Below are 22863 nucleotides of genomic sequence, written 5' to 3'. Positions count from 1 at the left end.
GAATTTGTTGCTATTAGCCTCACTGTCTATTATATAGTATGTTTTGTTTTCTGGGGCAGTATTCTACCCCAAAAGTACAATAGTACAATTCTGTAGCGGCAAAAGTACAAATCAATAAGTCCGATTTTAAGAGAATCAACTAATTTGAATGTTCAGCAATTACTTCATAGCGTGTCGGAATAAAATAGATTTATGTCCAGCACCAAAAATGGTTCGTTGTAAAATATTTTCTTGGGTTATTTTTGTTTGTACAAAGCATCACGTGGGGGAAGGGTCACTACATGGCATCAGGAAGAAAACAAGGAATTCCCTTCCATGCAGACCCCATTAGCTTTCAGCTGTTCAAGAGGAAGGGAAAGAATCATGGACCATCCAAGCCTCAATGTTGGAATGTGCCAAGCTTCCTCACCAAGGGGCTAGGGCCCTGGACTTCACCCTACTTTGTCCCCATTGTCCAAGGGGGCAAAGGTCAGCCAGTGCCCCCCTTTGGGCCTCTGCCCTGGAAGCAAAAGCAGAGAAATAAAGAGGGAGCTGCTCTTTTAAATGAAATGAAATGATCTGCATTTATATAGCGCTTTTCAAGTCAATGACTTCCCAAAGCGCTTTACAATGTGCTCCACATTTCCCAATAGCAGCCTTGCAGCCATGTAAGGCGCTAACCTGCTTATTGGGGGTATTAGGGGTTCAGTGTCTTACCCAAGGACACTTCGACATGTAACACGGACGAGCCGGGATTCGAACTACCTCCTGAGCTACTGCCGCCCCAAAATGCTGAGGTTAAGTCACCAGAGGCGTGCCCTGTGACCGGTCGAAGTTTCCTGTTAATGTTTTTCTAAATAAAGTTCTCCAATTGTCTGGTTAATAGGTGAAATTTTAATCGACGATGCAACAAAATAAATTTCTGGCATGAATCATGATGACATACATAAGCAGTTAATTCATCCTTTTATTACAAATGAACACTCTGGGGGTTCACGCCTTTATTATACATCTGGAGGGTCTGTTCAAGTGGTGTAGCAGAAAGGTATGTCTGTCCGTGAGCACAGGTGTAGCATGCTTTTGTGTGCACTTTTGGAAAATAGGAAATGTGAACGAATTGTGGGTCTTTTTTGAGGCTCTTCCTTGCTTTTGTTAGGAATCCGCTAGGAGAAAATGTATTTGTAGCTGGGTACCCTACGCAAATCTTTGATTTTACGCTCTGGGAATTTTGCACAATTTCAGTTATTATTATTGATGTAGACCATATTTTGTCTATTAGTGCCCACTTGACATCCATTGCAGCCTGGTTGTCCTGAAAGGGGATGATTACCCCATGGGTGGTCCCTTCTCAGATTTCTCAAGATTTTTCCTTATGCTGGGTGTTTTTTTTTCTTAATGTTTTTTGTTTTCCCTCTTGTAAGTATGTAGGATTGATGTAGGCGTTATAGCTACCATACAAGTTGTGTGCCTGTGTAAAGCTTTAAGACTCTGATCAAGTGCGTTACAAATAAATCAACCAGAAGTGAAATGTGCCAAGAAGTGGACAGGAACTGAATTGTCTAGTACAGAAAAAACAATCCTCCACCAAGCAATATGTTTATTAATGTTTTGCATATTTTTTTAAAACAGCACTCTTTGTAATGCATTGCAGTTTTACACAACTGTAAACCACTATAACAGATACATTGCATTATTTAGTAGTGTGCATTATCATCATTGTTTAAGCAGCTCTTTTATTGGATATCATTCGGTTTTTGCATAAATACCTAATGTTTGAGGCTAATGTACGGTAATAAAAGAAAACTGTAGCGTGTGTTGATTACAGTGGTAACTCTTTATACAAGCACCTCTAAACACGAGAATTTCAGTATACGGTGTTTTGTTTGTTTTTGACAAATATCTACACAACCTCTCTAAGAAGAAAAATCCGGTTTATTAGCAGTCCCAGAAGCTACCACTCGAAATCGCTCACGATTGCTAACCGCCAGCATGAGCTTGTCCAGTCTGCACATGCAAAACACCACAGGCTGAAATAAAAACTTGTACGTTCATTTACCGTTACAATAATTTTCATTTTCTGTGAACCGTAAGTGCTTATTGATCAACATTCTCTCAATCTCATACCTGCAAATTCCATGTTAAACAATAATAAACCTTACTAACACAACATGGCACCTGTTTACCTACAACAAGCCAGACTATGTAGAATGCCGCAACAACCTTAACACTATGATGGCGTTGTCATCTGCTACCAGTTAACAGATAATCCGAATTCAAGGAAAAATGGAAAAGATTAGATCAGTCTATAAAAAAAAAACCATAAAAGTTGTTTGATGGTGTTCACACTGTTTAAATCACGTGCAAAATAGGGGAAATACTTGTTAAAGTATGTGATCACTATCATTCTTCCTTGAATTCTCTTATTATGAATAGTGATACATTTTAATTGCTGATTCGAGTTTATTGAAAAATAGCTTGTGTTGTACACGATTAGGGCGATGTGAATCAGTCGTGCGCACATGTGCTTCTGTGTAGGATTTTTTGAACCGCGATGCCATAGATATTGGTATTTGGAAGAGGTTTCGTAGCTTTTTATAGTTCACTTTGATGCTTTTGAGAGGTCCGGAATGAGCCATTTAGTTGCAATGATTTTATATCGTCAGAATTCACTCGGTACACAAGCAATTTAAGCTACGAACATGGTCCCTGGAACGAATTAAGCTCGTATGAAGAGGTACCACTGTATACAGTTTTGATTTCATTACTTGGTTCCGTAATGCTTGGTGGAAGACTGACCATATAGGCCAAAATAGTCCGAGCGTCTGGACGTTTGTGAGGCTTCCATCAGTCCCCTCATGGGTAAATGCTGCAAGGGTTGGTTGCCAGGCACGTGGCTGAACTCCTGGGAACTGATCGGGGCGAAAGAGTCATGCGTTGGGTATAGGGCTCGTGCGGCCGAGGCCCTGGCACACATCAGGACTTTTCGCCCTTCGTACATGGCCTGTTGTGTTGTGCTACCGCGGAGGTGCGGTGGGAAAACCACTCCCGGTCGTTGGTGATCCGGGTTGTCCAAGAAGCGACTGTGGCCTGGACCAGGCGAAGGGTTCTGGCCCAGTCCGTCAGAGAACACGTTTGAGTCGCGCTGGTTCGCTTCAGTCAGAAGAGGCATTTTGTTGGGGTAGAGCAAAGGCGAAGGATGCTGGGAAGCTGAGTTTTCCGCGCTAGAATCCAGGAAGGCCATTCCATATTTCCTCTTATTTGATCCTGAGCAAGAGCCGGCAGAGTTTAAATGCGTCTGGACCAGCTCGAGGATTGAAGACTCGTTGATGGGTTCTGAGAAAATTTAAATGCACTTGTTACCAACGCCTCTCAATCTCAACTCAATTTATGCTCAGTACCCAGTTTGTTATTGAGCCTACCTTCCAGGATTTTGCGCATGTTTTTCTCCTGTGTTGTCAGGCCTGAGAAAAACTGAGCACTGATTTGACCCACTGAGAGTGGAGGGATAGAATTGCTCAGTTGCAAATTGGACCTGAAAAAGGATAAATGGATCATTTCAATTGAAACACTCAAAACTAATTCAATAGACCTTTTGAGATTTCACATTAAAATGAGGAGTGGACATCAATGGGAAATGGAAACCATACATGTGTTCTTTGTATTTTTTTACTATCTCAAGCTTTGTTTCCATTGTTGTCTTGCTTCTTAATTTAGCATCACAAATCTAGGGGCCCATGTCTGATCAAATTAAAGTTGGATTGTTTTTGTTTTATTTTGTTTTTTTACAACAAGTTTCAAAAGAGGAAGCATTGTGGGAGGGAGTTCAGCCACTGGCATATTGGCATATTAGAACCAATGGCAGACAAGAACCTTATATAACGTCGACCAATAGCAGACAGGTATTTCTGAGATTACAAGGCGCGACTCAGTCATGCGCACAAATACCGCAAATTTTGCATGGATGTAGTCATGCTTTCTTGTACAGCCCTTCATTACAAGAAATCTCAAAGGGCTGTACGGACTACAATGACACCATCCCCTGATCTAAAAGCTACATGAAGGCAGGGAATAACTCAAAAAAACCAGCATGAAATTAAACTTTGAGAAGTGGTCACACATGAGGTAGGCATGCAAAATATTTTCTTCATTTACAATGGTAGGAAGAATGCCACATTATAACGTGAAAACGTCATACTCCCGGGGTATGAAGAAGTATCGATTGTGGGAGAATTGGAACGCTTACCTGTCAATTAATAGTTGGTAAGGTTTTGTGTTCTGGAAAGGAATAGTAAAAAATGTCATTAGGAATAAAAATGTATATTGACAAGATTAAGTCACCTTAGCAACAGTATTCCTAAATACCTGAATAATACAAACTTGTACTTCACATAGTAAACACAAACATCATAGATCTGTCTTGTTTGAAGTTTTTTATGGAACAAAAGAAGTGAGAAGAACCTTCATGACGTTGATGCTGTCCGCTCGTTGGAAAAAAGCTCGCACCGAGCTCAGGAGTTTCTCAGCTTGTTGCCGCCTCTCGTCCAGCTGCAAAACCTGCTGGGAGTTCTTCCTCCTGTACGAGCTGTACGCTCTAACTAGCATCTGCATGCTTTCGCACTGTTTTGCCTCCAGCAAGCTATGCATCCTCTGGTACTGATCCCTGATGCGGTCCTTTAGGTCTAAAACTGCATCCTAGGAAGAGTTGGGGAATTGTGGATTCATGCAAGTCAGTTTACACGGCATGGTGTTGACATTTTTTGTAGTGTACCTTCATTAGCATCTTGTCGGATTCCAGCTTGGCGACATGCTCGTCTATGTTCTGCACACGACCTTCCAAGCGGTCTTGTTGCCTCATTAGCGCAGCCTGTAGAGATAATCAAGGAATAGAGAAGAGTCTCTTAATCCGACAAACCGCAAACCAAATAAGACAAAAGAACCCGTTTTCAAGGAAGCTCACGGCTATGCTAGCCTTTGGTGCAAAGCAGTATCCTTGCTTTTGTAGCTTAAATGGACAAAGCCTGTTTTTGCTTAGTGATTTATGACATTAAGTCAAGTCAAGTCAAGTCATGTTTATTTGTATAGCCCTTAATCACAAAGAGTCTCAAAGGGCTGCACAGATTAAAGACTATTGCAAACTATTATTACAGACTATTAACCTACATGAGGGCAAATGATACACATATTATCAACATAAAGTATCCTGTCTTTTTGTTTCATTTTAAAGAGAAAGCATGTAGCAATCTCTTAATTTCAATATAATTCATCAATTTTAAAAAAAAGATTTTTGCACTGCTTACCCTAGATAAGGTCGCGGGGCACATTATACATTAGTTCTCCAATTAAAAGACACTCCTAGTTTAGGGCTCAGAATAGCTGATGCTTTCTTTTGGGGCATGATAATAGGACCCTGGTTTTCAGGATAAAGGAAGACGGTATATCTGAATACAACATTAGCTTTGATTGCAAAATAAGACAATGCTAGGTTTCGGCTTCAGATAACGTTAGTTTTTGACGTAGGAGACCAGCAATGCCACACTTGGGTGCATAACAAAAAACTATGTTTTTGGATAACGGAATATTACAGTATTCCATTTAAAAGACGACGACTCTAGTTTATAGTTTATAAGTTGTTAATGCTAGATATTGGACGGGGGGGAAAATGAGACGCCAGTTTTCAGAAGGAAAACAACACTGATTTTTGGTTGAAGGCAATGACGCTAGTTTATAGAGGAGAAGGAGCCAATGCTAGATTTAAATGCAAATGCATAGATGCAGATGTTATCTTTTGGTCCATGAAAAGACTACCCTGCTTTCCAGTTTAGACGAGGACGGCGCTAGGTTTTCATTCAGACAGACTACATTGGAGAATGGAGTTGAAAATAAAAACGGCGCTGTCAGTTTTTGGCATGAGTGAAAACGACAGATTTTTTTTTTTTTTTTTGATGATAGTTTTTTTTGTGCAGAAGATCACGCTAGTTTTGGGTGCAGTGAAACCAATGAGTGCAACACAAACACATGCAAAAAATGTGAATAGGGAGTTTTGATGCCAACTTTTTAAAACCAATATAAATTATCAGATTTTGAGTAGTACACTAGTACAATACAATTACTTCATGAAATGTTGCAATGTTGAAATTATTTAACCCCTTAATGTTCCTGTAATAGTCGCCTAAAATCCCAATCCAAGACTTACACAAAAAAAAAATGAATGCTAGTCTTGAACCGTTTAGGGAATGAGGATGGTTTTGGTGTCTTGAACGGTAACACTTTGAAGTTTTGTCCCAAGCTGATTAAATCACTGACGGTGTTACGACCATTGAATAATCTAAATTCAAATTTGACGTTTCTCTAAAGATATTTCAAAGCGTTTTCTAAAATGGCCAATTGGAGACTAGCAGTTTACAGAGCTATAAACATTGCAACTGTGTATTTTACCTTGGCCATTTTTTTAAACATTGTGAAAGAGTTGTAAATGTTTGACTTTCCAGAAGTCAATCATTGATCGTGCACTTTGTGCGTGATAGTCCCGCATGAAAATGAATCCCGGGTTGCATTTATGCACGCTTATTTTTAGTTCCAATTTCAATACAGCACTTAAAATTGCATAAAATAACATCGGGAATTTTATTGGCAAACTAATGTCTCAATCAATCTTTGAATCAGTCACGATTTGCTAGATGTTTTTCTTTTCAATTTCAAGCCCTCATAGGCTGTCACAGGCTAAGGACCGTGAAACAAAGCTTGCAATTGGCCGAGAGTGGTGTCAATCAAGAAGTCAGAGGCCAACGCTCATATTGGAATTTATCTGATCAGTTTAATTTTAAAGGAGAGTTTTTGAACGAAACGAACAGATTGTCAAGTGATGCAGGTATGCTCTTAGATTTTCATTTTCTGTCTGCATTATCCTGTGTTTTGGGGTAAATATTTGACACTGTTTGATTCACTCGACTCTCGTGATTGTAACCAGACAATGTTTGCGGAGAATTGTGTCATGAGTGGAATATTACAGCACTTATGGGTGAGTTATACCGGCTTTATAGTGTCCGGGTATCTTGTTTTAGCCTGATTGCGATGTTTCTCTAAAGAGTATATTTTAAAACAGTCATAATAGCTTGAATCCCAAGAGTTTGAGCTTTCCAATTATATGTGGCATGACATTTCAGTGAGTTGTGACATCGTGAAGACGTAACCTAATCAACAATCTGACGGCAGTACGTTAAGGGCAATCTACCATTCCTTTTAATTCCAGGTTCTTGATTGTTGAATGGCCACTGAAGGGCAGTTGGTACCGTTAGCGCCGATGGATTTGACAAAACATGCGTGTCATGGTACTCCAGTGTTCTCGTTTGCCCGCGTCCTAGACGCATCATTTTTGCTGGGGACGCATAGTCTCAAATCAACGTGCGTCCCAGGGACGCAACCTTTTTGCCACCAAATTGTCATTATTACCCGATTACTTTTTTTTAACAAAGATTTACTGCACTCCAAACTTTTCTTCAGGCAGATCCGCCATTGTTGTTTTGGTCTCGCGGTTCAAGTTTTCGTCTGCACGCCGATCTCTGACAACGAGATCTCGTTGTGTAGTGAAAGGAAGTCTCTCTTTTTTTTAGAGAACCGGCTTTTTTGGCCCAACTCATTAAAAAGAGCCGGCTCTCAAACGGCTCACTTGCTTTGATGATTGATATTACGAATTACGTTGTATAAAGAAGTTAAAAAAAAAAAAGGAAGTATAAAAGGAGAAAATAAAAAAGGACAGGTTTGTGGTCATCCCTTTAATCGGTATATTACCAACAATAATTTGATGCAGAAAATGAATTAATAATTTGATGATTAAAACTGAAATACGTAGATTTTTATTATATATTTGTCACCGCTATACGATTTCAACCTCGATAACACAAAATTTTGGGGACCCATAGATCTCTGTTGGGACCCATAGATTTTTGAGCATGCGAGTCCCCGGGACCCATCACTTTTCAGAGGTAAAATGAACACTGGTACTCCCTAAAACAAATGCTTGTATTGACACAAATATTTATTGTATGAGTAATTGCCCATGTATAATTTCACATTAATCCCTCCAACTTTGCCCAGTACAAGAAGAAAGTTGTATAAATCAGCTCCTGCCTGCAAAATCTTGAGTTGAAAGAGGAAGTAACTGCTGGCAGGCACAACAGCAAACATTGTGCTGAGAACTGTTGACAAGTGCGTCAATCCACCTGACCTCGGGTGTCCACTGTTGGGAACTTCCCGTGTGCAACATACAGAGCTTCCCACAGGGCTCTTTGAACCACAAGAGAATCTTTCTTTCTTTAGCGCTGCACGTGGAAATCAATGTACAGTCCGGCGCTGATTGATGACACTCTTTAATGAGATTGCTAGTGCATAGAAAAGCCACTTGCACACCCCACATAAGAGTGTAACAAAGCCAGCTGGATTATATTGAATGTGCATGTGGGGGAGAAGAAGCTCTCCGCTCCTCCTCTCCGAGCTTCCTCCACTGGAATTTAAATGTGAGAAACGAGAAAAGCCCCATATCCACCACATAACCCAATCAACAGTGCAGCTCAAGAACTCCTGGACCATTGACTCAAATTTCCAAATGCTGCAAGTTCCTTGTTTGGATGTTTACTACGCAGTTCTCGATAAATTATTAAAATTAGTTGAATGACATACGATTTAAGATGTAGTACTCCTCCTGTCCAGTAGGTGGTAGTAATTGCCAAGTGAGAGGTTGTGTATCTTTTACGTCGGGCAGACAACTTACAAAACATCTCTGCTAGGGTGCCCGACAATTTTACAAGAAAAACACAACACAAATAAAACGTTTTATCCCGATTTCGAAATCTTCGTTCGTTTTGGAAATTTCGATTGGCAATCTGCATACTCGGCAGCCAATCATAAGCCTGCATCGAATAACTTCATGCTTCCGGACTTTTCCGAGCGTTATAAGGTTGTGCATTTGCATATCATTTTCCAAAGTAGGCGCACAGAGAACACAAGAAAATGGATAAGTGGTTAGAAATTGTTAAGATTTGTCAATTCAATAGCGCTCTTACTCGTGGTATTGCGGTAAGACGTTTTCCATTGTGTGACGTCATTACGCACGCACCATTTTTCGTTTTGCTATTGTTGATTGCTAGGTTGTATTAAATGGAGCCGTGTTCTTGTTTTGCTTGCTGTTGAGGAATAAATATGCTTTAAGGCTGAACCACAATGTCCTGCTTATCTTAAGCATGAGGAAACTGCACACTGACATATCCTTATCAGGAATCAAGCCAAAACCTCCGCCCCAGAAGATTCAAAAGAAGCTAACAAAACTGATGACGCTACAAAATATAAACGTTCATTAAAAGCATCGGGGAAAGAGGAGTTCACGTGGCTCGTAGCAGACGACGCAATGCAAACATTGCATGAATGAAGATGAGTAACTAGGTACATAGCGATGTCATATACATGCAATGAATGTGATGAGTAGATTCATAATAAACTTAATTTTAAAGTGTTGTTCTGTTATATATTCTGATTATCAATCCTTAATACTTTGCAACAACGGGTTTTGGCGATGAGTCGTCTCATTGTGTTTCAAGTTGTGAAAAATGGGGCAGGCAACTTTATGGCTTGTGCTGTAACTTTTCCGCATGAGTTTCACACACTGCAAGGACATCAAGGAGAGTATAATTACAAGTTGGATGGTATTTGTAAAATATTGTGATTATTAAAAGCTCTAAGGTGCAACCATTTGGACTAATTCACCTGAAAACATATTTTTTTTACTCTTGTATGTATCTGGTGCAAATAAAGAAAACCGGACTGACTTGCTGAAATGCCAAAAATAGCTAGTTGCGGTTGGATACTGTTACCAACGTCACGTCATTCAAATGTACAGGGATCAGAATTTTCCGCGGATCCGCGGATTTCCGCTGTTTTTGAACCCCAAAGGCATTCCGACTTTTTCACTTTTTCTCTTGCGTAGTAAACAAATTCAAAATCCGACTGTCTCACTCTTTCCTTTATTGCTCTGGCGCACCCTGGCGGCCGTTAGAAAAATTGGCCGCATTGTCGCACAAGCTGCAGGGACTGAACTGCAATTGAACTTATCTTGCAGTATTTACAAAAAAATCAGTTATGTGGGCAAATTATTTTAATCTTCTAAAAATGTTACTTAAATGATAAATATAAGCATGGTTTTGGACAAGTAAATTGCCTAAAACCCAGGTTTTTTTTGGGGGGGTGGGGGGTGGGGGGGTATCCGCCCTGGTTTATTCCTGGACGCTGGCTATTTCAACTGAAAATGAAAATCTCCATTCTGATCCCTGAATGTAACTAATAAATTTCAACCCTCTATTTCACAAGTTGTCTAATGGTATAATGAAGAATTATCTGACTTATTGCCCTGTGTCGGACTAAAATGTACAACTTAGCTTAATGCTAACATATCATGCAAAATGTTTTGGACAAGCTAATAATTAGCAACAATAGTTCTGGCTAACCTCACTGTTCTTACGACTTTTAATAATTGGATAAAAACTTAATTTTTGACATATATAACAAGGCTGTTTTTGTTTTTATCAAGTAAGGTATTGTAGAGGTATTTTTACAAGTTTTCAAACAAATACTTGTTGGTGATTCCAGGTATTTCTAGATAGATAGATAGATAGATAGATACTTTTTTCATCCCCGAAGGGAAATTCACATTTCCAGCAGCATCCCTGAGCTGAGAACAATCGAGAACAATCGAAAATAACACGGGAGCTGCTGGAGTGGCTGCCATTCGTGACGGCGCCGGAAGAAAAGATTCAATTTGAATCATGTACAAACAAACAAACAATTGAATCATGTACAAACAAACAAACAAAATATTCTATCGATATTTGTACAAGAAATTTGATAGCGAATACTAATTTATTTGACATCCCAAGCCATTTTATTTTGCGTAAACTATAATATTTTGTCCCCGTCATGAAAATTAAAATAAATACCGAAAATTTTGTTTATTGTCTAAATTGGTCCTCAATGGTTTATTAAGGGGGCAGCACGGCAGCGCAGTGTTTAGCGCGTGCGCGGTACAGTTCTGAGGTCATGAGCTCGAATCTTCCTGTGTGGAGTTTGCATGTTCTCCCCGTGTTTCCCCCTTCCTCCGGTTTCCTCCCACATCCCAAAAACATGCATTTCAGGTTAATTGGCCGATCCAAATTGTCCCTAGGTGTGAATGAGCAAGTGAGTTGTCTGTCTCTGTGTTCCCTGTGACTGGCTGGCAATCAGATCAGGGTGTCCCGTGCCCACTGCCCGAAGATAGCTGGGATGGGCCCCAGCCCCCTGCAACCCTACTGAGGATAAGCGGTGCAGATAGTGGATGGATGGATGGTTTGTTCAGGTTTTTTGCAGGAGTAATTGATTTCTAGATCAGTCTATAATTTGACTATATATTAAATGTAGTTTATGAATTATGCTTGAAATGAGTAAAATGCTCTATACAGAATCCACATACTGATACTAGAAGTAAATACAATTCCCTTTTCCTGCGAAAAAAAAAAATAATCTCAGAAAAAATAGTTAATATTGCATCCATTTATTTATTGGCAATTTACTATTCCTTTACTTTAAAAGACTTAAACGGAATGTGTAACTTTTCCCCTCTGCTGCCATCTACTGGCTTGTGACATCATTGCAGCCTCTCACCTCATTTATGATGCGCGTGCAAGAATTTGCCATTCTTAAACACGCTCCAATAAACTAATTTTTTAATTTATTTTTATTCTTTTTGGGCTTCGGGTTGGCGTTTGTACTTAAAGTTCTACTTTCTTTTCTACCATAACAAATACATACAAAAAAAACTGGGACGAGCCCAATGTCAATCACCAGCACTCCCACCACCCACCATTTCTCCCTAATGGTGTGTTCGACCCAGAACATTTTTTTTTCTAAAAGTAAGATAAAAATAGGCGCAGCGGGAATGAAAACCATTGAGGCTTTCTATATTCAGTTGGGCATTGTTTACAAACAGAATAGAAAATGATTTAATATCATGTTGAAGGACACTTCAACCTTTACCATTGCATTTCTTCCTTCCCCGTGACTTACAGCAGCTGGCGTGTATAGCGGTATCATGTAAAGGGTCACTGTCCCCTACGTGTTGCGTCCAAAGAGGACAGGTGGGTAAGGCAAAGATGCAGGGAGGCTGCCGTTTAAATCACATGTGTCAAACTCCCGGCCCGCGGGCCACGTCCGGCCCGCCGTGTAATCATATCCGGCCCGCAAGACCATTTTACATTATTGTTATTAATGGCCCGTTAATATGAGCAACGCCGTCTCATCCCTAGACATCATATTCTGACGTTTTAGTCACTGTACTTATTCCTTCATATATGACGTATATACCAGGGTTCGGGTTATTTGATTGGGCCATATATGGCTCTTTCTATGAGTACCTATGGCATAGAGACTAATGTAATTGCATGCAAATTTTTTCTCCATCTCGTTCACAACTTGAACTATTAATCCACGCAAAGCCAAACCAACACGCAAAGCCAAACCAACACTAAATTACTAAATGGTACTTCGCAGTTTTCACTACGATTTACAGTCAAGGTGTCACACAAAAAAAAAACTCATTTTGGCTGTACAACGCTAAAGAATCCTTTATATAAAAGCTCACTATATAATCTGTGTTTAGTGTTCAGATACTTTCTGATGAATCCACGGAACAAATTGTAAATACGCCAAAACACCGGAAGAGAATTTAAAGTTATTTGATTGGGTGAGTGGCAGGGATGGGTGGAGCTATGCAAAAAGTGCAAGCACTCCCTCCCATCTCTCGCCCTACTCCGTCTGCGCCAAAGGTAAGCGCATCAGGCTCCCTGTTTGCAGAATGTTGTGACATTTTTACAAAATAACTGCTTGCATCTGGTTTTGAAACCAATATGTATGAATAAAAAGGGTCAAAATGAGTTTGACCGATCTTGAGTAATAATTAAGTTAATATATACATTGACATAGGAGCAAAGGAATTTGAATGTTATTTTAATGTTAAGTTGTTTAAGTTAAGTTCTAAGTTGTATAGTTTAACAAGATATTTTTATTTAGAGCAAAATAATAAATACTGTAATTTAAGGTTTAAATTTAATATTCTTGTCTGTTTTTATTCATATTTATGTTCCAAAAACATTCAGTTTAAGTGTGTTCAATAAATGTTTATCCTGGTTGGCCTGCGACCTTAAGTGTGTTTTGAATTTTGGCCCCTTGTGCAATTGAGTTTGACATCCCTGGTTTAAATGAACCTTAGCTATAAAACGGAAAGTACAAAGGCTAAAACGAGGGGAAAGAATCTACGCAGAGTATAGAAACGGCAGCTGTTATTAGTTTGTATGGTGTGGGAAGCGTCATTGCCCCTTACGCATTGCAACCAAGAGCACAGGGGAAGAGACCATGATCCTGGGTACTGGAGAAATTAGAAAATTGGCTCTGGAAGTGCTTGAATTTGGTTATGAAAAAGCAGTATGAACCCTGTATAATAGAGGTAACAGAGCTGCTTTCGTGAAAAGTTGGCAACACTAAATGGGAACAGCTATTTGCGGTTTTTCCCTTTTGTCTAGTGCCTGCAACCGTGGACAAGAGCCACTTGGTCGATAAGGGGGAAAAGCCCACCTTTATCAAGATTAAATTCCACGATTGCCACTTTCCCCGCCGTGCTATTTAAGCATCGGCCTTGAAGCAAAACGCACAGTGAACAGTCTCTTTCACCATCTAGACAGCTGATGTCAACCAACACACCAATTCGTTTTTGGCGAATAATCAAGATAGCGGCGGTGGGGGCGAGATCCGTTTCCTGCTGAGAAAAGCAAGGTGAGGTTTGCGTGGGAGCTCTCCTCCCTCATCAGTCCCAGGGATGACATCAGTCTTTTATTACTCGGCCTTTCCTCTCTTAAGTCTCCTTCGAGAGCCACTGACTCAAAGATAACCAACCGGATGAAAGTCGGTATTTCCATCTTTGTTTATACCAAAAGCAACGAGACCGCTGCTGAGGGAATTTTAATGTTTTTCTCCGTAGGAACCGTAGGATCTTTTTTCCGCTGATCTTAGGTTTTATACCAGAGATCACCAACGTGGTGAATACCTGAGTAGCCCACGGACAGGTTCTTAATAAAGCTCACCATTGTGATTTTCTAGGAAATTTGATTTCTAGCCGACATGAGGAATCATTGACGTGATCATTGTCTTTTAATACATGACTAATTTTTCCCAATGTATTTGAAAATTAGCCTTTAAAATTATATATGTGGATTCCTGATACAACGTTTTAGTGGTGTAATGAACCTATATTATCCCTGCTAACAAAAACTTCTTATAACGTAGTAACAACTTAGTACTTTAATCTATGCTACTTCGCGGCCTCAGTGCATTGCAGGTGGAAATATACTCCGTAGTGAATTATCCTTGATCACATAATGCTGCGAGCGAGTAAAGGCAGATTGGAATTTTGTCCAGGCCTGGCCGCTGTTTTTTTTGTTCTGTCTACGAAAAATGAAACTGCACTCGTGTGGCCGTAATCCATTGTCCCCAAGCACAATTAGCCGAGAGTGGAAACTGGCAGAGTGCACTTTTGTCGGGCCTTGCAACTTTTTTGACATTATTTAAGTCCAAACTCAAGTTCTCTAGCGCAGCCACGATCTATTATCTGCAATCCCATATTGCTGCGAGCGGGCACTGTCAGAAGGCATATTTATAGAGGCATGCCATTGTGGCCGATCTAAAATAAAATTCATGGGTTTAGCCATGATCATTCATTCTCGACTATTCCTGAGAGGAAGGGCCGGCACGGGACTTTTTTTTTTTCGGGGGTGGTTGTCGGGCTGCTGCAATATGACGTTGTGGTCCACCTAAAATGAACCACACTGATTTGGCCGTGATCCGTTATTCCCAGTCAACTTTTGCTAAGAAGTGGGGCTGCCACAGTGCAAATGTTATGGGGCGTTTTGGCTGCTGAAGTGTGTCATTGTAGCCTGCCTAAAATGAACTGCACTGATTTGACCATGATCCATTATTCCTAGTCGACTTTTGTCAGGAGCTTGGGCTACCACAGTGCAAGTTTTTTTCGGTTGGGGCTGCTAAAGCGTGGCATTGTAGCCTGCCTATAGTGAGATATACACTGTTTTGGCTGTTATCCATTAGCTGCAGTCAACTATTGCGTGGCGTGTGTTTATTTATACAGTTCTTTCCGCCTTAATTGAACAGCACCTGAGTGGCCACAATCCATTCTTACCGGCTGTTCTATTAATTTGGGTGAGGATGTTAGAACGAATGATAAAAATGTGGCAGCTCTCCCTTTGTTTAGGTGTTACTTTTAGAACTCCTCAAACTTGTAGCCCTTTGCGCAAACTAGTAACCAAAAAAAGTAGCTCTCAGTTTCAAAAAGGTTGCCGAACCCCTTTTTACACCTTCCTCTCGGTGGACTTTACATGTACATACACTCCTGCTACTTGAGAACTTGATCCAAGTTAAAAAATGTTTTTAAAAATCCAAACATCAAGTTCCCATATGAGGTGGACAATGTGAATGCAGGGAGAAACAAATTGTGGACAGATCAGTTTACAGTTTTGCCGTACAGCTGTGAGAGGATAACTGCCGGTGGGTGTGTGCACATTCATGAGTGCTGAGCAGCTGTGCAAAGCCATGAACAGACATCTTTTGTCTTAATAATAACTCAGTGCTAAAAATGTATTTTTTTTTGCAGGGGGGAGTCACAGAGTGTTAAGTCGTATTTATATACTACTCCGGTATTTCTTTTGAACTATTGCTGTTAAGTTTTGGTAGGTATTCTTCACATTTGAGATTTCCAGAGGCTGCAAAGCGGTCTTGGAACACACCCTATAATACTGCAGTGGGTAAATCCAACATGTTCATTCTGTACATTCCGGCTTTCAAGTTTTATTTCTCACTCAGGTGATTTCTTTTTTCCCCTCTCACAAAAGTAAGCTCTGCAGATGCACTGCTAAAAGGTCTTTCTATTCTTACTCCATTGGGAAATTTTCCTCTTTTAAGCACCATTTCCCTTATTTCATTATATTATTTTGACTAGAATCTAAAATGTTATATTTAAAATAATTTAAAAATAATAAGCAAAACACATTCTAGCAGGTTATAGAACTTTTTGCTCATTTAAGTATTTATTTTTAATCCCGGTAGAAAATGTTAACCAAAACAGGCAATATTTTCTAGCAATTTGTGCAATTGTTTTTTTAAATTGTTTTGTATATTTATTTACATGATGCAATAACAGTTTGCCCCCAATGGTAGAAAATGTCAATTTTGAAGTATATTTTTTTGTTTTAAAATGTTTGTTTCTGGAATAGAACAAGAAAAAACAATCTTACAATTGCCAAACTGATTTCTTTAAGAGATGGTAGATTTTTGTTTTGAAAGATGCTTAGTATTTTTGTGAAAGACATAACTAGTTAAAAAAATAGATAATTTTAAGAACAAGCTAGATGAAAACATTACGCTTAATTTTGTTGTACTGTTGGAGGATTTTTATCATTCTTTTTTTTTCTCAATTTATAATGAAAAAAAAAACCTAAAAAGCAAGACTAGAATATAATTTTGTGCATATTATAATAGAATAAAAGATCTACCAAATATGCTGGATAAGAACATGTTTCTTAATTTCTGTTTACATTCTCTATTTTACTAGAAAAACAACATGAAAAAAACTGATTTTTTTCAACTAAATGCATATTTTCTGCCAATGGAGTAACAATTGGTTTAATTATTTGAAATTACAGAAATTTGCCCATTTAAGGAAATTTTTTTTTTAATTTTGCAGGGGGAACTAGACGAGCAAAATGCTCATTTTTTACTAGAAAATCAACATTATATAAAACTTAAAATAAGAACTAAGGTTTAAAAATCCAGTCAACGGCAAGAGAATTTATTTTTAGCGGTCTGCGTTTTTTTTTATTGCCAGTATTTAAAATTGGGTTGATATTTTATTTTCTTTTAAAAGTACCTAGAATTGTCAAACTGACTGATAATAAAAAAATGGCTTGTAACAAAGGTCAGGAACCTATGACTCACAACCCAAATAAGACTTTTAATGAGCACATATGGCTCAGAGATAAAGTTCCAGGCATGCAAATTTTTCTGTGGCATTTCAATTTTAATAAAGGTAAAGTCGACACAACACTGGTACTTTGAGTAACTTGGTTCAATATATAAAGGCACAGTCCCAACTACAGTTTACAGTCAAGGCGTCACATCAAAAGACCCTGTTTTGGCTATGCGTCAATAAGGAATCCATATGGAAGCTCATTAAAAATATGTTCACCGTATTCTTTTTTTTTTTTTTTGGGCGCCTTACAGTCGCGAAAATATGGTTCTTTGGACTATAGGAAAGTGTACATTTAATGAGCAGAGGCTATAATATATAAATATATAAATAATGGTCCGACCAATGTTTTTGTCCATAATTAAAAGTGGTGCCAGGTAATGTGTACAAGGCACACTGTATTGTGTGTAAGAAAGATTTGTGTTTTTGTTTTGTTTAATTGTGGTCTTAAATTTGATTTAGAAAGGCATTAAAAAGTCTTAAATTTAACCTGCCTTAAACTGTAACTGGTAACATGCTTCAAACTAGGTGGGGCAATATTTTCGGAAGGCAGTGCACACTTTCCTCATTGATCCCCCGATCAGCAATTTCCTATCTACCACAATCGTCGTCAACTCATTCAAGTCCAGGTTTACCTGAATATGCACACGTTGCGTGTCCACATCGCAGACGGTATGTCTCTGCGCGCTGCAGTGGGCGATGCAGCAGAACGGGCAGAGCGCCACCTGCTCCTCCTGGCAATGGAGCAGCCGGTATTCGTCGTGGCTGGGGCACGTCCACGCGCTCAGCTCCTCGGCGTCGACCAGGAGGTGACCCGGAGGTACGCACGGTTGCTGCAAGTGGGTATGCACGTGCGCCTGACAGCAGGGCTCCTTGCAACGCAAACACACCTTCCTCACGGGCATGGGCGGGCCACGCCTGCACAGAACGCAATGCAAGGCCCCCGGGGTCTTCCCCGAGTCCAGAACGTTGAAACGCTTGACGATGTTTGCCAATTTGAAGTTCTTTTCGAGCGAGGGCTTCTGCTCGTAGTCCCGGTTGCACTCGGGGCAGCGGACGCCGGTCCCGGTGGCGCACTTGGCCCAGGCCTCGGAGATGCAACCCTTGCAGAAGTTGTGTTTGCACGGCAGTTGAATGGGCTCTTCGAACACGTTGAGGCAGATGGGACACAGGAGCTCCTCCTCGAAGCAATTCCTCCAGCTGGCGTCCACGACAGCCATCACTACAAACGGCGGATGAGGTATTTAGAATGTTCTGCAAAGAACAGGAAAAAAAGACAATTTGTAACAAGTAGTAAAATATAAGGAGGCAATATAAGCAAACAAATAGCAAAGTCTGGTGTTAATCACTCGGGGCCCATTTTTTATTACGCACCCTTTGTAATCAATCCAAATATTGATGTTATCGGTACCAAACAAATACTTGGATCGGGTCAATACTACTGTCCTGGGATCGATATTTCAAAATCAGTTTCACTCAAAAGCTGTCTCCACCCCCTCTGCATCCACCCACTAACTTCACCGTATCAGCTCAAGTCATGTCACACCAAAGTTAAACAATATTTAATCTTTTATTTACATCCATCCATCCATTATCTGTACCGCTTATCCTCAGTAGGGTCGCGGGGTTGCTGGAGCCCATCCCAGCCATCTTCGGGCATTGGGCAGGGGACATCCTGAACTGGTTGCCAGACAGTCGCAGTCACACAGAGACAGACAATTCGCTCGCTCATTCACACCTAGGGACAATTCGGACCGGCCAATTAACCTGACATGCATGTTTTTGGAATGTGGGAGGAAACCCACGCAAGCACGGGGAGAACATGCAAACTCCGCACAGGAAGGTTGGTAGCTGGATTTGAACCCATGACCTCAGAACTGTGCCGCACACGCGCTAACCACTGCGCCGCCGTGCTGCCCATTTTATAATCATATACATGTATATTAAATCTTAATAGTACTAACGACATACTATATTGTTGCTAATGATCCATATTTATATACATTTTTAATATTTTGACCAAGGAAACTGGAGGGTTTGGAACACATTGGATAATTACCATAGGTTACTATCTCCCGCAATACAAGAATTTCACCTTAAAACAGATTTCTGTACGCTGGGGATTTATCATTCAAAGAATATCAGTGCTAAGAAGTACTACGAATATTACATAGTTTATTAATTTAGTTTATAGCAAATTAAAAAATATGCATTTTTTATGAAAACTACCAAAAAGGAGAAGGGGGGAAAACAAGAAAAGCTTGTCTTTCTATTAACAATGTTGACTGTTCCCTAGTCTTTGACGGTGCATTAGTACCATCTGCTGGACAGTTGCAATAACATCAGGTTTGATGTACGGTTTCTAACATTGTCCAAGAAGCTCTTTCGACTTTAAAATGGCGCTCACAAACGCTATTACGAAAAAGAAGCCTGAAAAGTATTTTACCAACATAAAATATAAACTCTGATTTATTTAACAAAATTGTTGCTTTTTGGTTAATATATTTATTCGCAAATACTGTAGCCTCTGAAAAATGATCACTGGGTCACAAATGGTCCTTAGGCCATAACTCGCATACCCTTGATGTTGTATGTATTCAAATATAACTAATGCAAATGATTTTTTTTAGAACTCCAGGCAAATTGTTTTTTTGCATATCGGCCTGCATTACAAGTACACTTACAAAAAAATTAGATTAGATATTAATTTAAATAATTCAACTACAATTTGTCTCATTATAGTGTCTCAATTGTTTTATATATATATATATATATATATATATATATATATATATATATATATATATATTAAAAGAGTCAAATGCTCTTTTTTCTCATTGTGGGTCTATTGTTGAATGCTAATCCAATTTTAATATTTTTACTTGAGTACAAATATTTCATATAAATCAGAAAAGCAGTATGTTAATCTGGGCTTCAAACCTTTTGAGGCTGAGAACTACGTTTTGTTTCTGAGTACTGGCAAAGAGCTACCTGTTTGATATGGATTTGTAAAATGCAACTTATGTCATTAATATGTTGTTACCAGGTTGTAAATATTAGAAGTAGGGTTAAAATGGGCCGGAGATCAGCAACAGGTGTTTCTGGCGCCCTGTTTTTTTTTCCCAAAAATGTTTGATAATGGAAAAATGATATGGTTTCTGTAGGAGGGCAAATATGACACACCAATTTCATGTTTTCCAACGAATATTGATGTATATGTACAGTGTATCTTCAATATGTGTCTCTGTCCTTATAAAGTTTATATACATATTTTAATTTTTTGTGGCTCCAAATGTTTTTTTTCTGTAAAGATCCACGATTGCCTGCACAATGAAATTCATACTTTGCTCTCCACAAAGCTGCCAGCATAATAAAACTAGGAAACTATAAACATGTATACATCAAAGAATATTACGAATATTAAAAAGATAAAAACACAAGGGGCAGCACGACGGCGCAGTGGTTAGCGCGTGTGCGGCACAGTTCTGAGGTCATGAGAGGTTTGCATGTTCTCCCCGTGCTTGCGTGGGTTTCCTTCCACATTCCCAAAAACATGCATGTTAGGTGTGTCCCTGTGTGCCCTGCGACCAGCTGGCAACCAGTTCAAGGTGTCCCCTGCCCACTGCCTGAAGATAGCTGGGATGGGCTCCAGCACCCCCGCGACCCTGCTGAGGATAAGCGGTGCAGATAATGGATGGATGGATAAAAATACAAGATGAGTTCATATGGCTCTTTCAACATTTTGGGTTGCCCATCCCCAAAGGCTATGTTAACCATTTAGGCATCATGTCGGTTGGAAAACAAACCCCCCCACAGAAAAATCACAATGACCCATCTATGAGAGCTATTTTCAGGGTTAGTCTGCGAGCTACTCAGGTGTTCTTAAGGGTTTACCTGGGGCTCGCGGGCACCACGTTGAGGACAACGGCTCTATCGTTAAATATGTATTATTACAATTGCAACAAAGCCACGTCTGAGAGAGAGTAATCAGGATGCATAAAGTTTCACTTTTGTACAAGTATTAGTTTGATGTGTTTTATCGAAAAGAAAAACGAAAAACCGGGGGCGGGTATCGCATTCCGAAATGACACCGCCGAGCAACGTTGACGTTTTTTCTATTTGTTATTTCAACGCCACATCCTGTCAGCTTAAAAGCGGCACTGGAAATGTCGCTTGAGGAGAAAAACAGATAAATTTATTAAAAAAAGGCGACGTACCAACTATTCTCTTTCCATGTCCTCCGTCCCCGGCGCACCTTCACGTCTTCTTCCGTCGTCCGAACCGAGCTCTTCGGATCTGCTCGCCCACCGAACCGCAGCGAGCTTTTGTTTGTTCTCTTGGCGAAAAAACGAAACCCGATCGTCGCGCTCTTCGACGACGCTTAACTGTTGCGTTCTATCGTCGAAGGAGAATTTTAAATGACGAAATCAAACGAAAGGGCCATTTTTTATTTTTTGGGAGGTCGTAATCGGAGCTTCTTGAGACCGTCTTGCTAATGTGACCCGTCAGAGTTGATAGGAAGACGGTGGTGGTGCGTCGTTTGCGAACGAGCTGGCTTTGTGAACCGGCTCTTTGGAGTGACGATCCGGAGTCGGCGACGCGCCAATCAAGACGCTATTTTTTTTCTATCGTGATGAGTCATTTATCGCCACGGATTTCTTACTGTTGGCTTTAAATTAGTTGTTTGAATTGAGCAGGAAACAAATAAAATATTACAAGGAACGATCAAAATGGAACATATAAAATTGTCCACATAAAAATACATTTGACCCAATAAATCCAATACAAATTATACAAAAAGTAAAACAATAACTGACCCAGAAAACAAACAAAACTTGACCAGGAAGTGACAAAAAAAATTGAAACAACCAAAAAATGACATAATAGAAACAAAAAACGATAAAAAAAAATAGACCAAAAAAGGTAGATTTAAAAAAATTAACAAATATTGACCGAAATGTTTTAAAAAATTACCAGGAATTTACCAAAATATGAAAAAAACGATCGAAAGGGAGAACAAAAGTAAAATTAAGGACAATTGACCAGGAACTGATGAAAACAAAGGACAGTTGACCAGAAAATGACCAAAAGCGACAACAACAACCCAAAAAGAGAACAACAACAATAAACAAAGAAAACGCACAAAACGGACCCAAAAGAAACAACAAAAATTGACAAAAACTCGGACCAAATTTGACCAATAAACCACCATAATACGACAAGAATGTACTAAAATGTTTTAAAAACATACTCCAAAAACAAATAGAAATTGACCCGAAAATGAACCAAAATCGACCCTGAAACGATCAGAAAAATAATATGACCCCAAAACAGACCACAGATTATTGCAAACCACTGTCTATTATGACACCATCCCCTGATCTAAAACCTACATGAGGGCAGGGAAACATTCAAAAACCTCAACATGTTGAAAATTAAGAAACATTTAGAAGGTACTGCACATGAGCTCATTCCAAATGTTTACCAATTTTACATGCATTTTTAGAAGAGAACAACTGCCACCTACTGTTGTGGATGTATGATTACCAAGCTGCAATGGTTGTTGCAATACCAAATAATACACCAAGAAACATCCAAAATATGAAAAGAATCAGCCAAAAATTCTGTCAAAAACAGTCAAAATTGGCCCAAAAAAAACAAAAACATATTAACCCAAAAATAAATCGACCAGAAAATTACCAAAATATGACAAACAACACACAAACACAAGCAAGAACAAAAAAATAACATCCTAAAAAACAAATTTGACCCCCAAAACC

General features: G+C 39.4%; 1 protein-coding gene across 1 annotated transcript; it reads right to left on the bottom strand.

The window, feature by feature from the left end:
• Positions 1–1561: 1561 nt before the first annotated feature.
• LOC148354240 (E3 ubiquitin-protein ligase TRIM8-like) lies at positions 1562–21660 on the bottom strand. The gene is made up of 7 exons (XM_088351043.1): positions 21301–21660; positions 17719–18337; positions 4748–4843; positions 4438–4671; positions 4223–4254; positions 3399–3511; positions 1562–3312 (listed from the first exon to the last, which is right to left on the bottom strand). Exons 2-7 carry the CDS (start codon positions 18301–18303, stop codon positions 2741–2743), a joined length of 1632 nt encoding a protein of 543 aa, XP_088207169.1. The 5' UTR covers positions 18304–18337; positions 21301–21660; the 3' UTR covers positions 1562–2740.
• Positions 21661–22863: the final 1203 nt, after the last annotated feature.

Source organism: Urocampus carinirostris, chromosome 13 (assembly GCF_059441175.1).
Source record: "Urocampus carinirostris isolate Australia breed hairy pipefish chromosome 13, RoL_Ucar_1.0, whole genome shotgun sequence".
NCBI lineage: Eukaryota > Metazoa > Chordata > Actinopteri > Syngnathiformes > Syngnathidae > Urocampus > Urocampus carinirostris.
The sequence above is the reverse complement of the archived record's forward strand: the minus strand, read 5'-3'. Positions and strand labels throughout refer to the sequence as shown.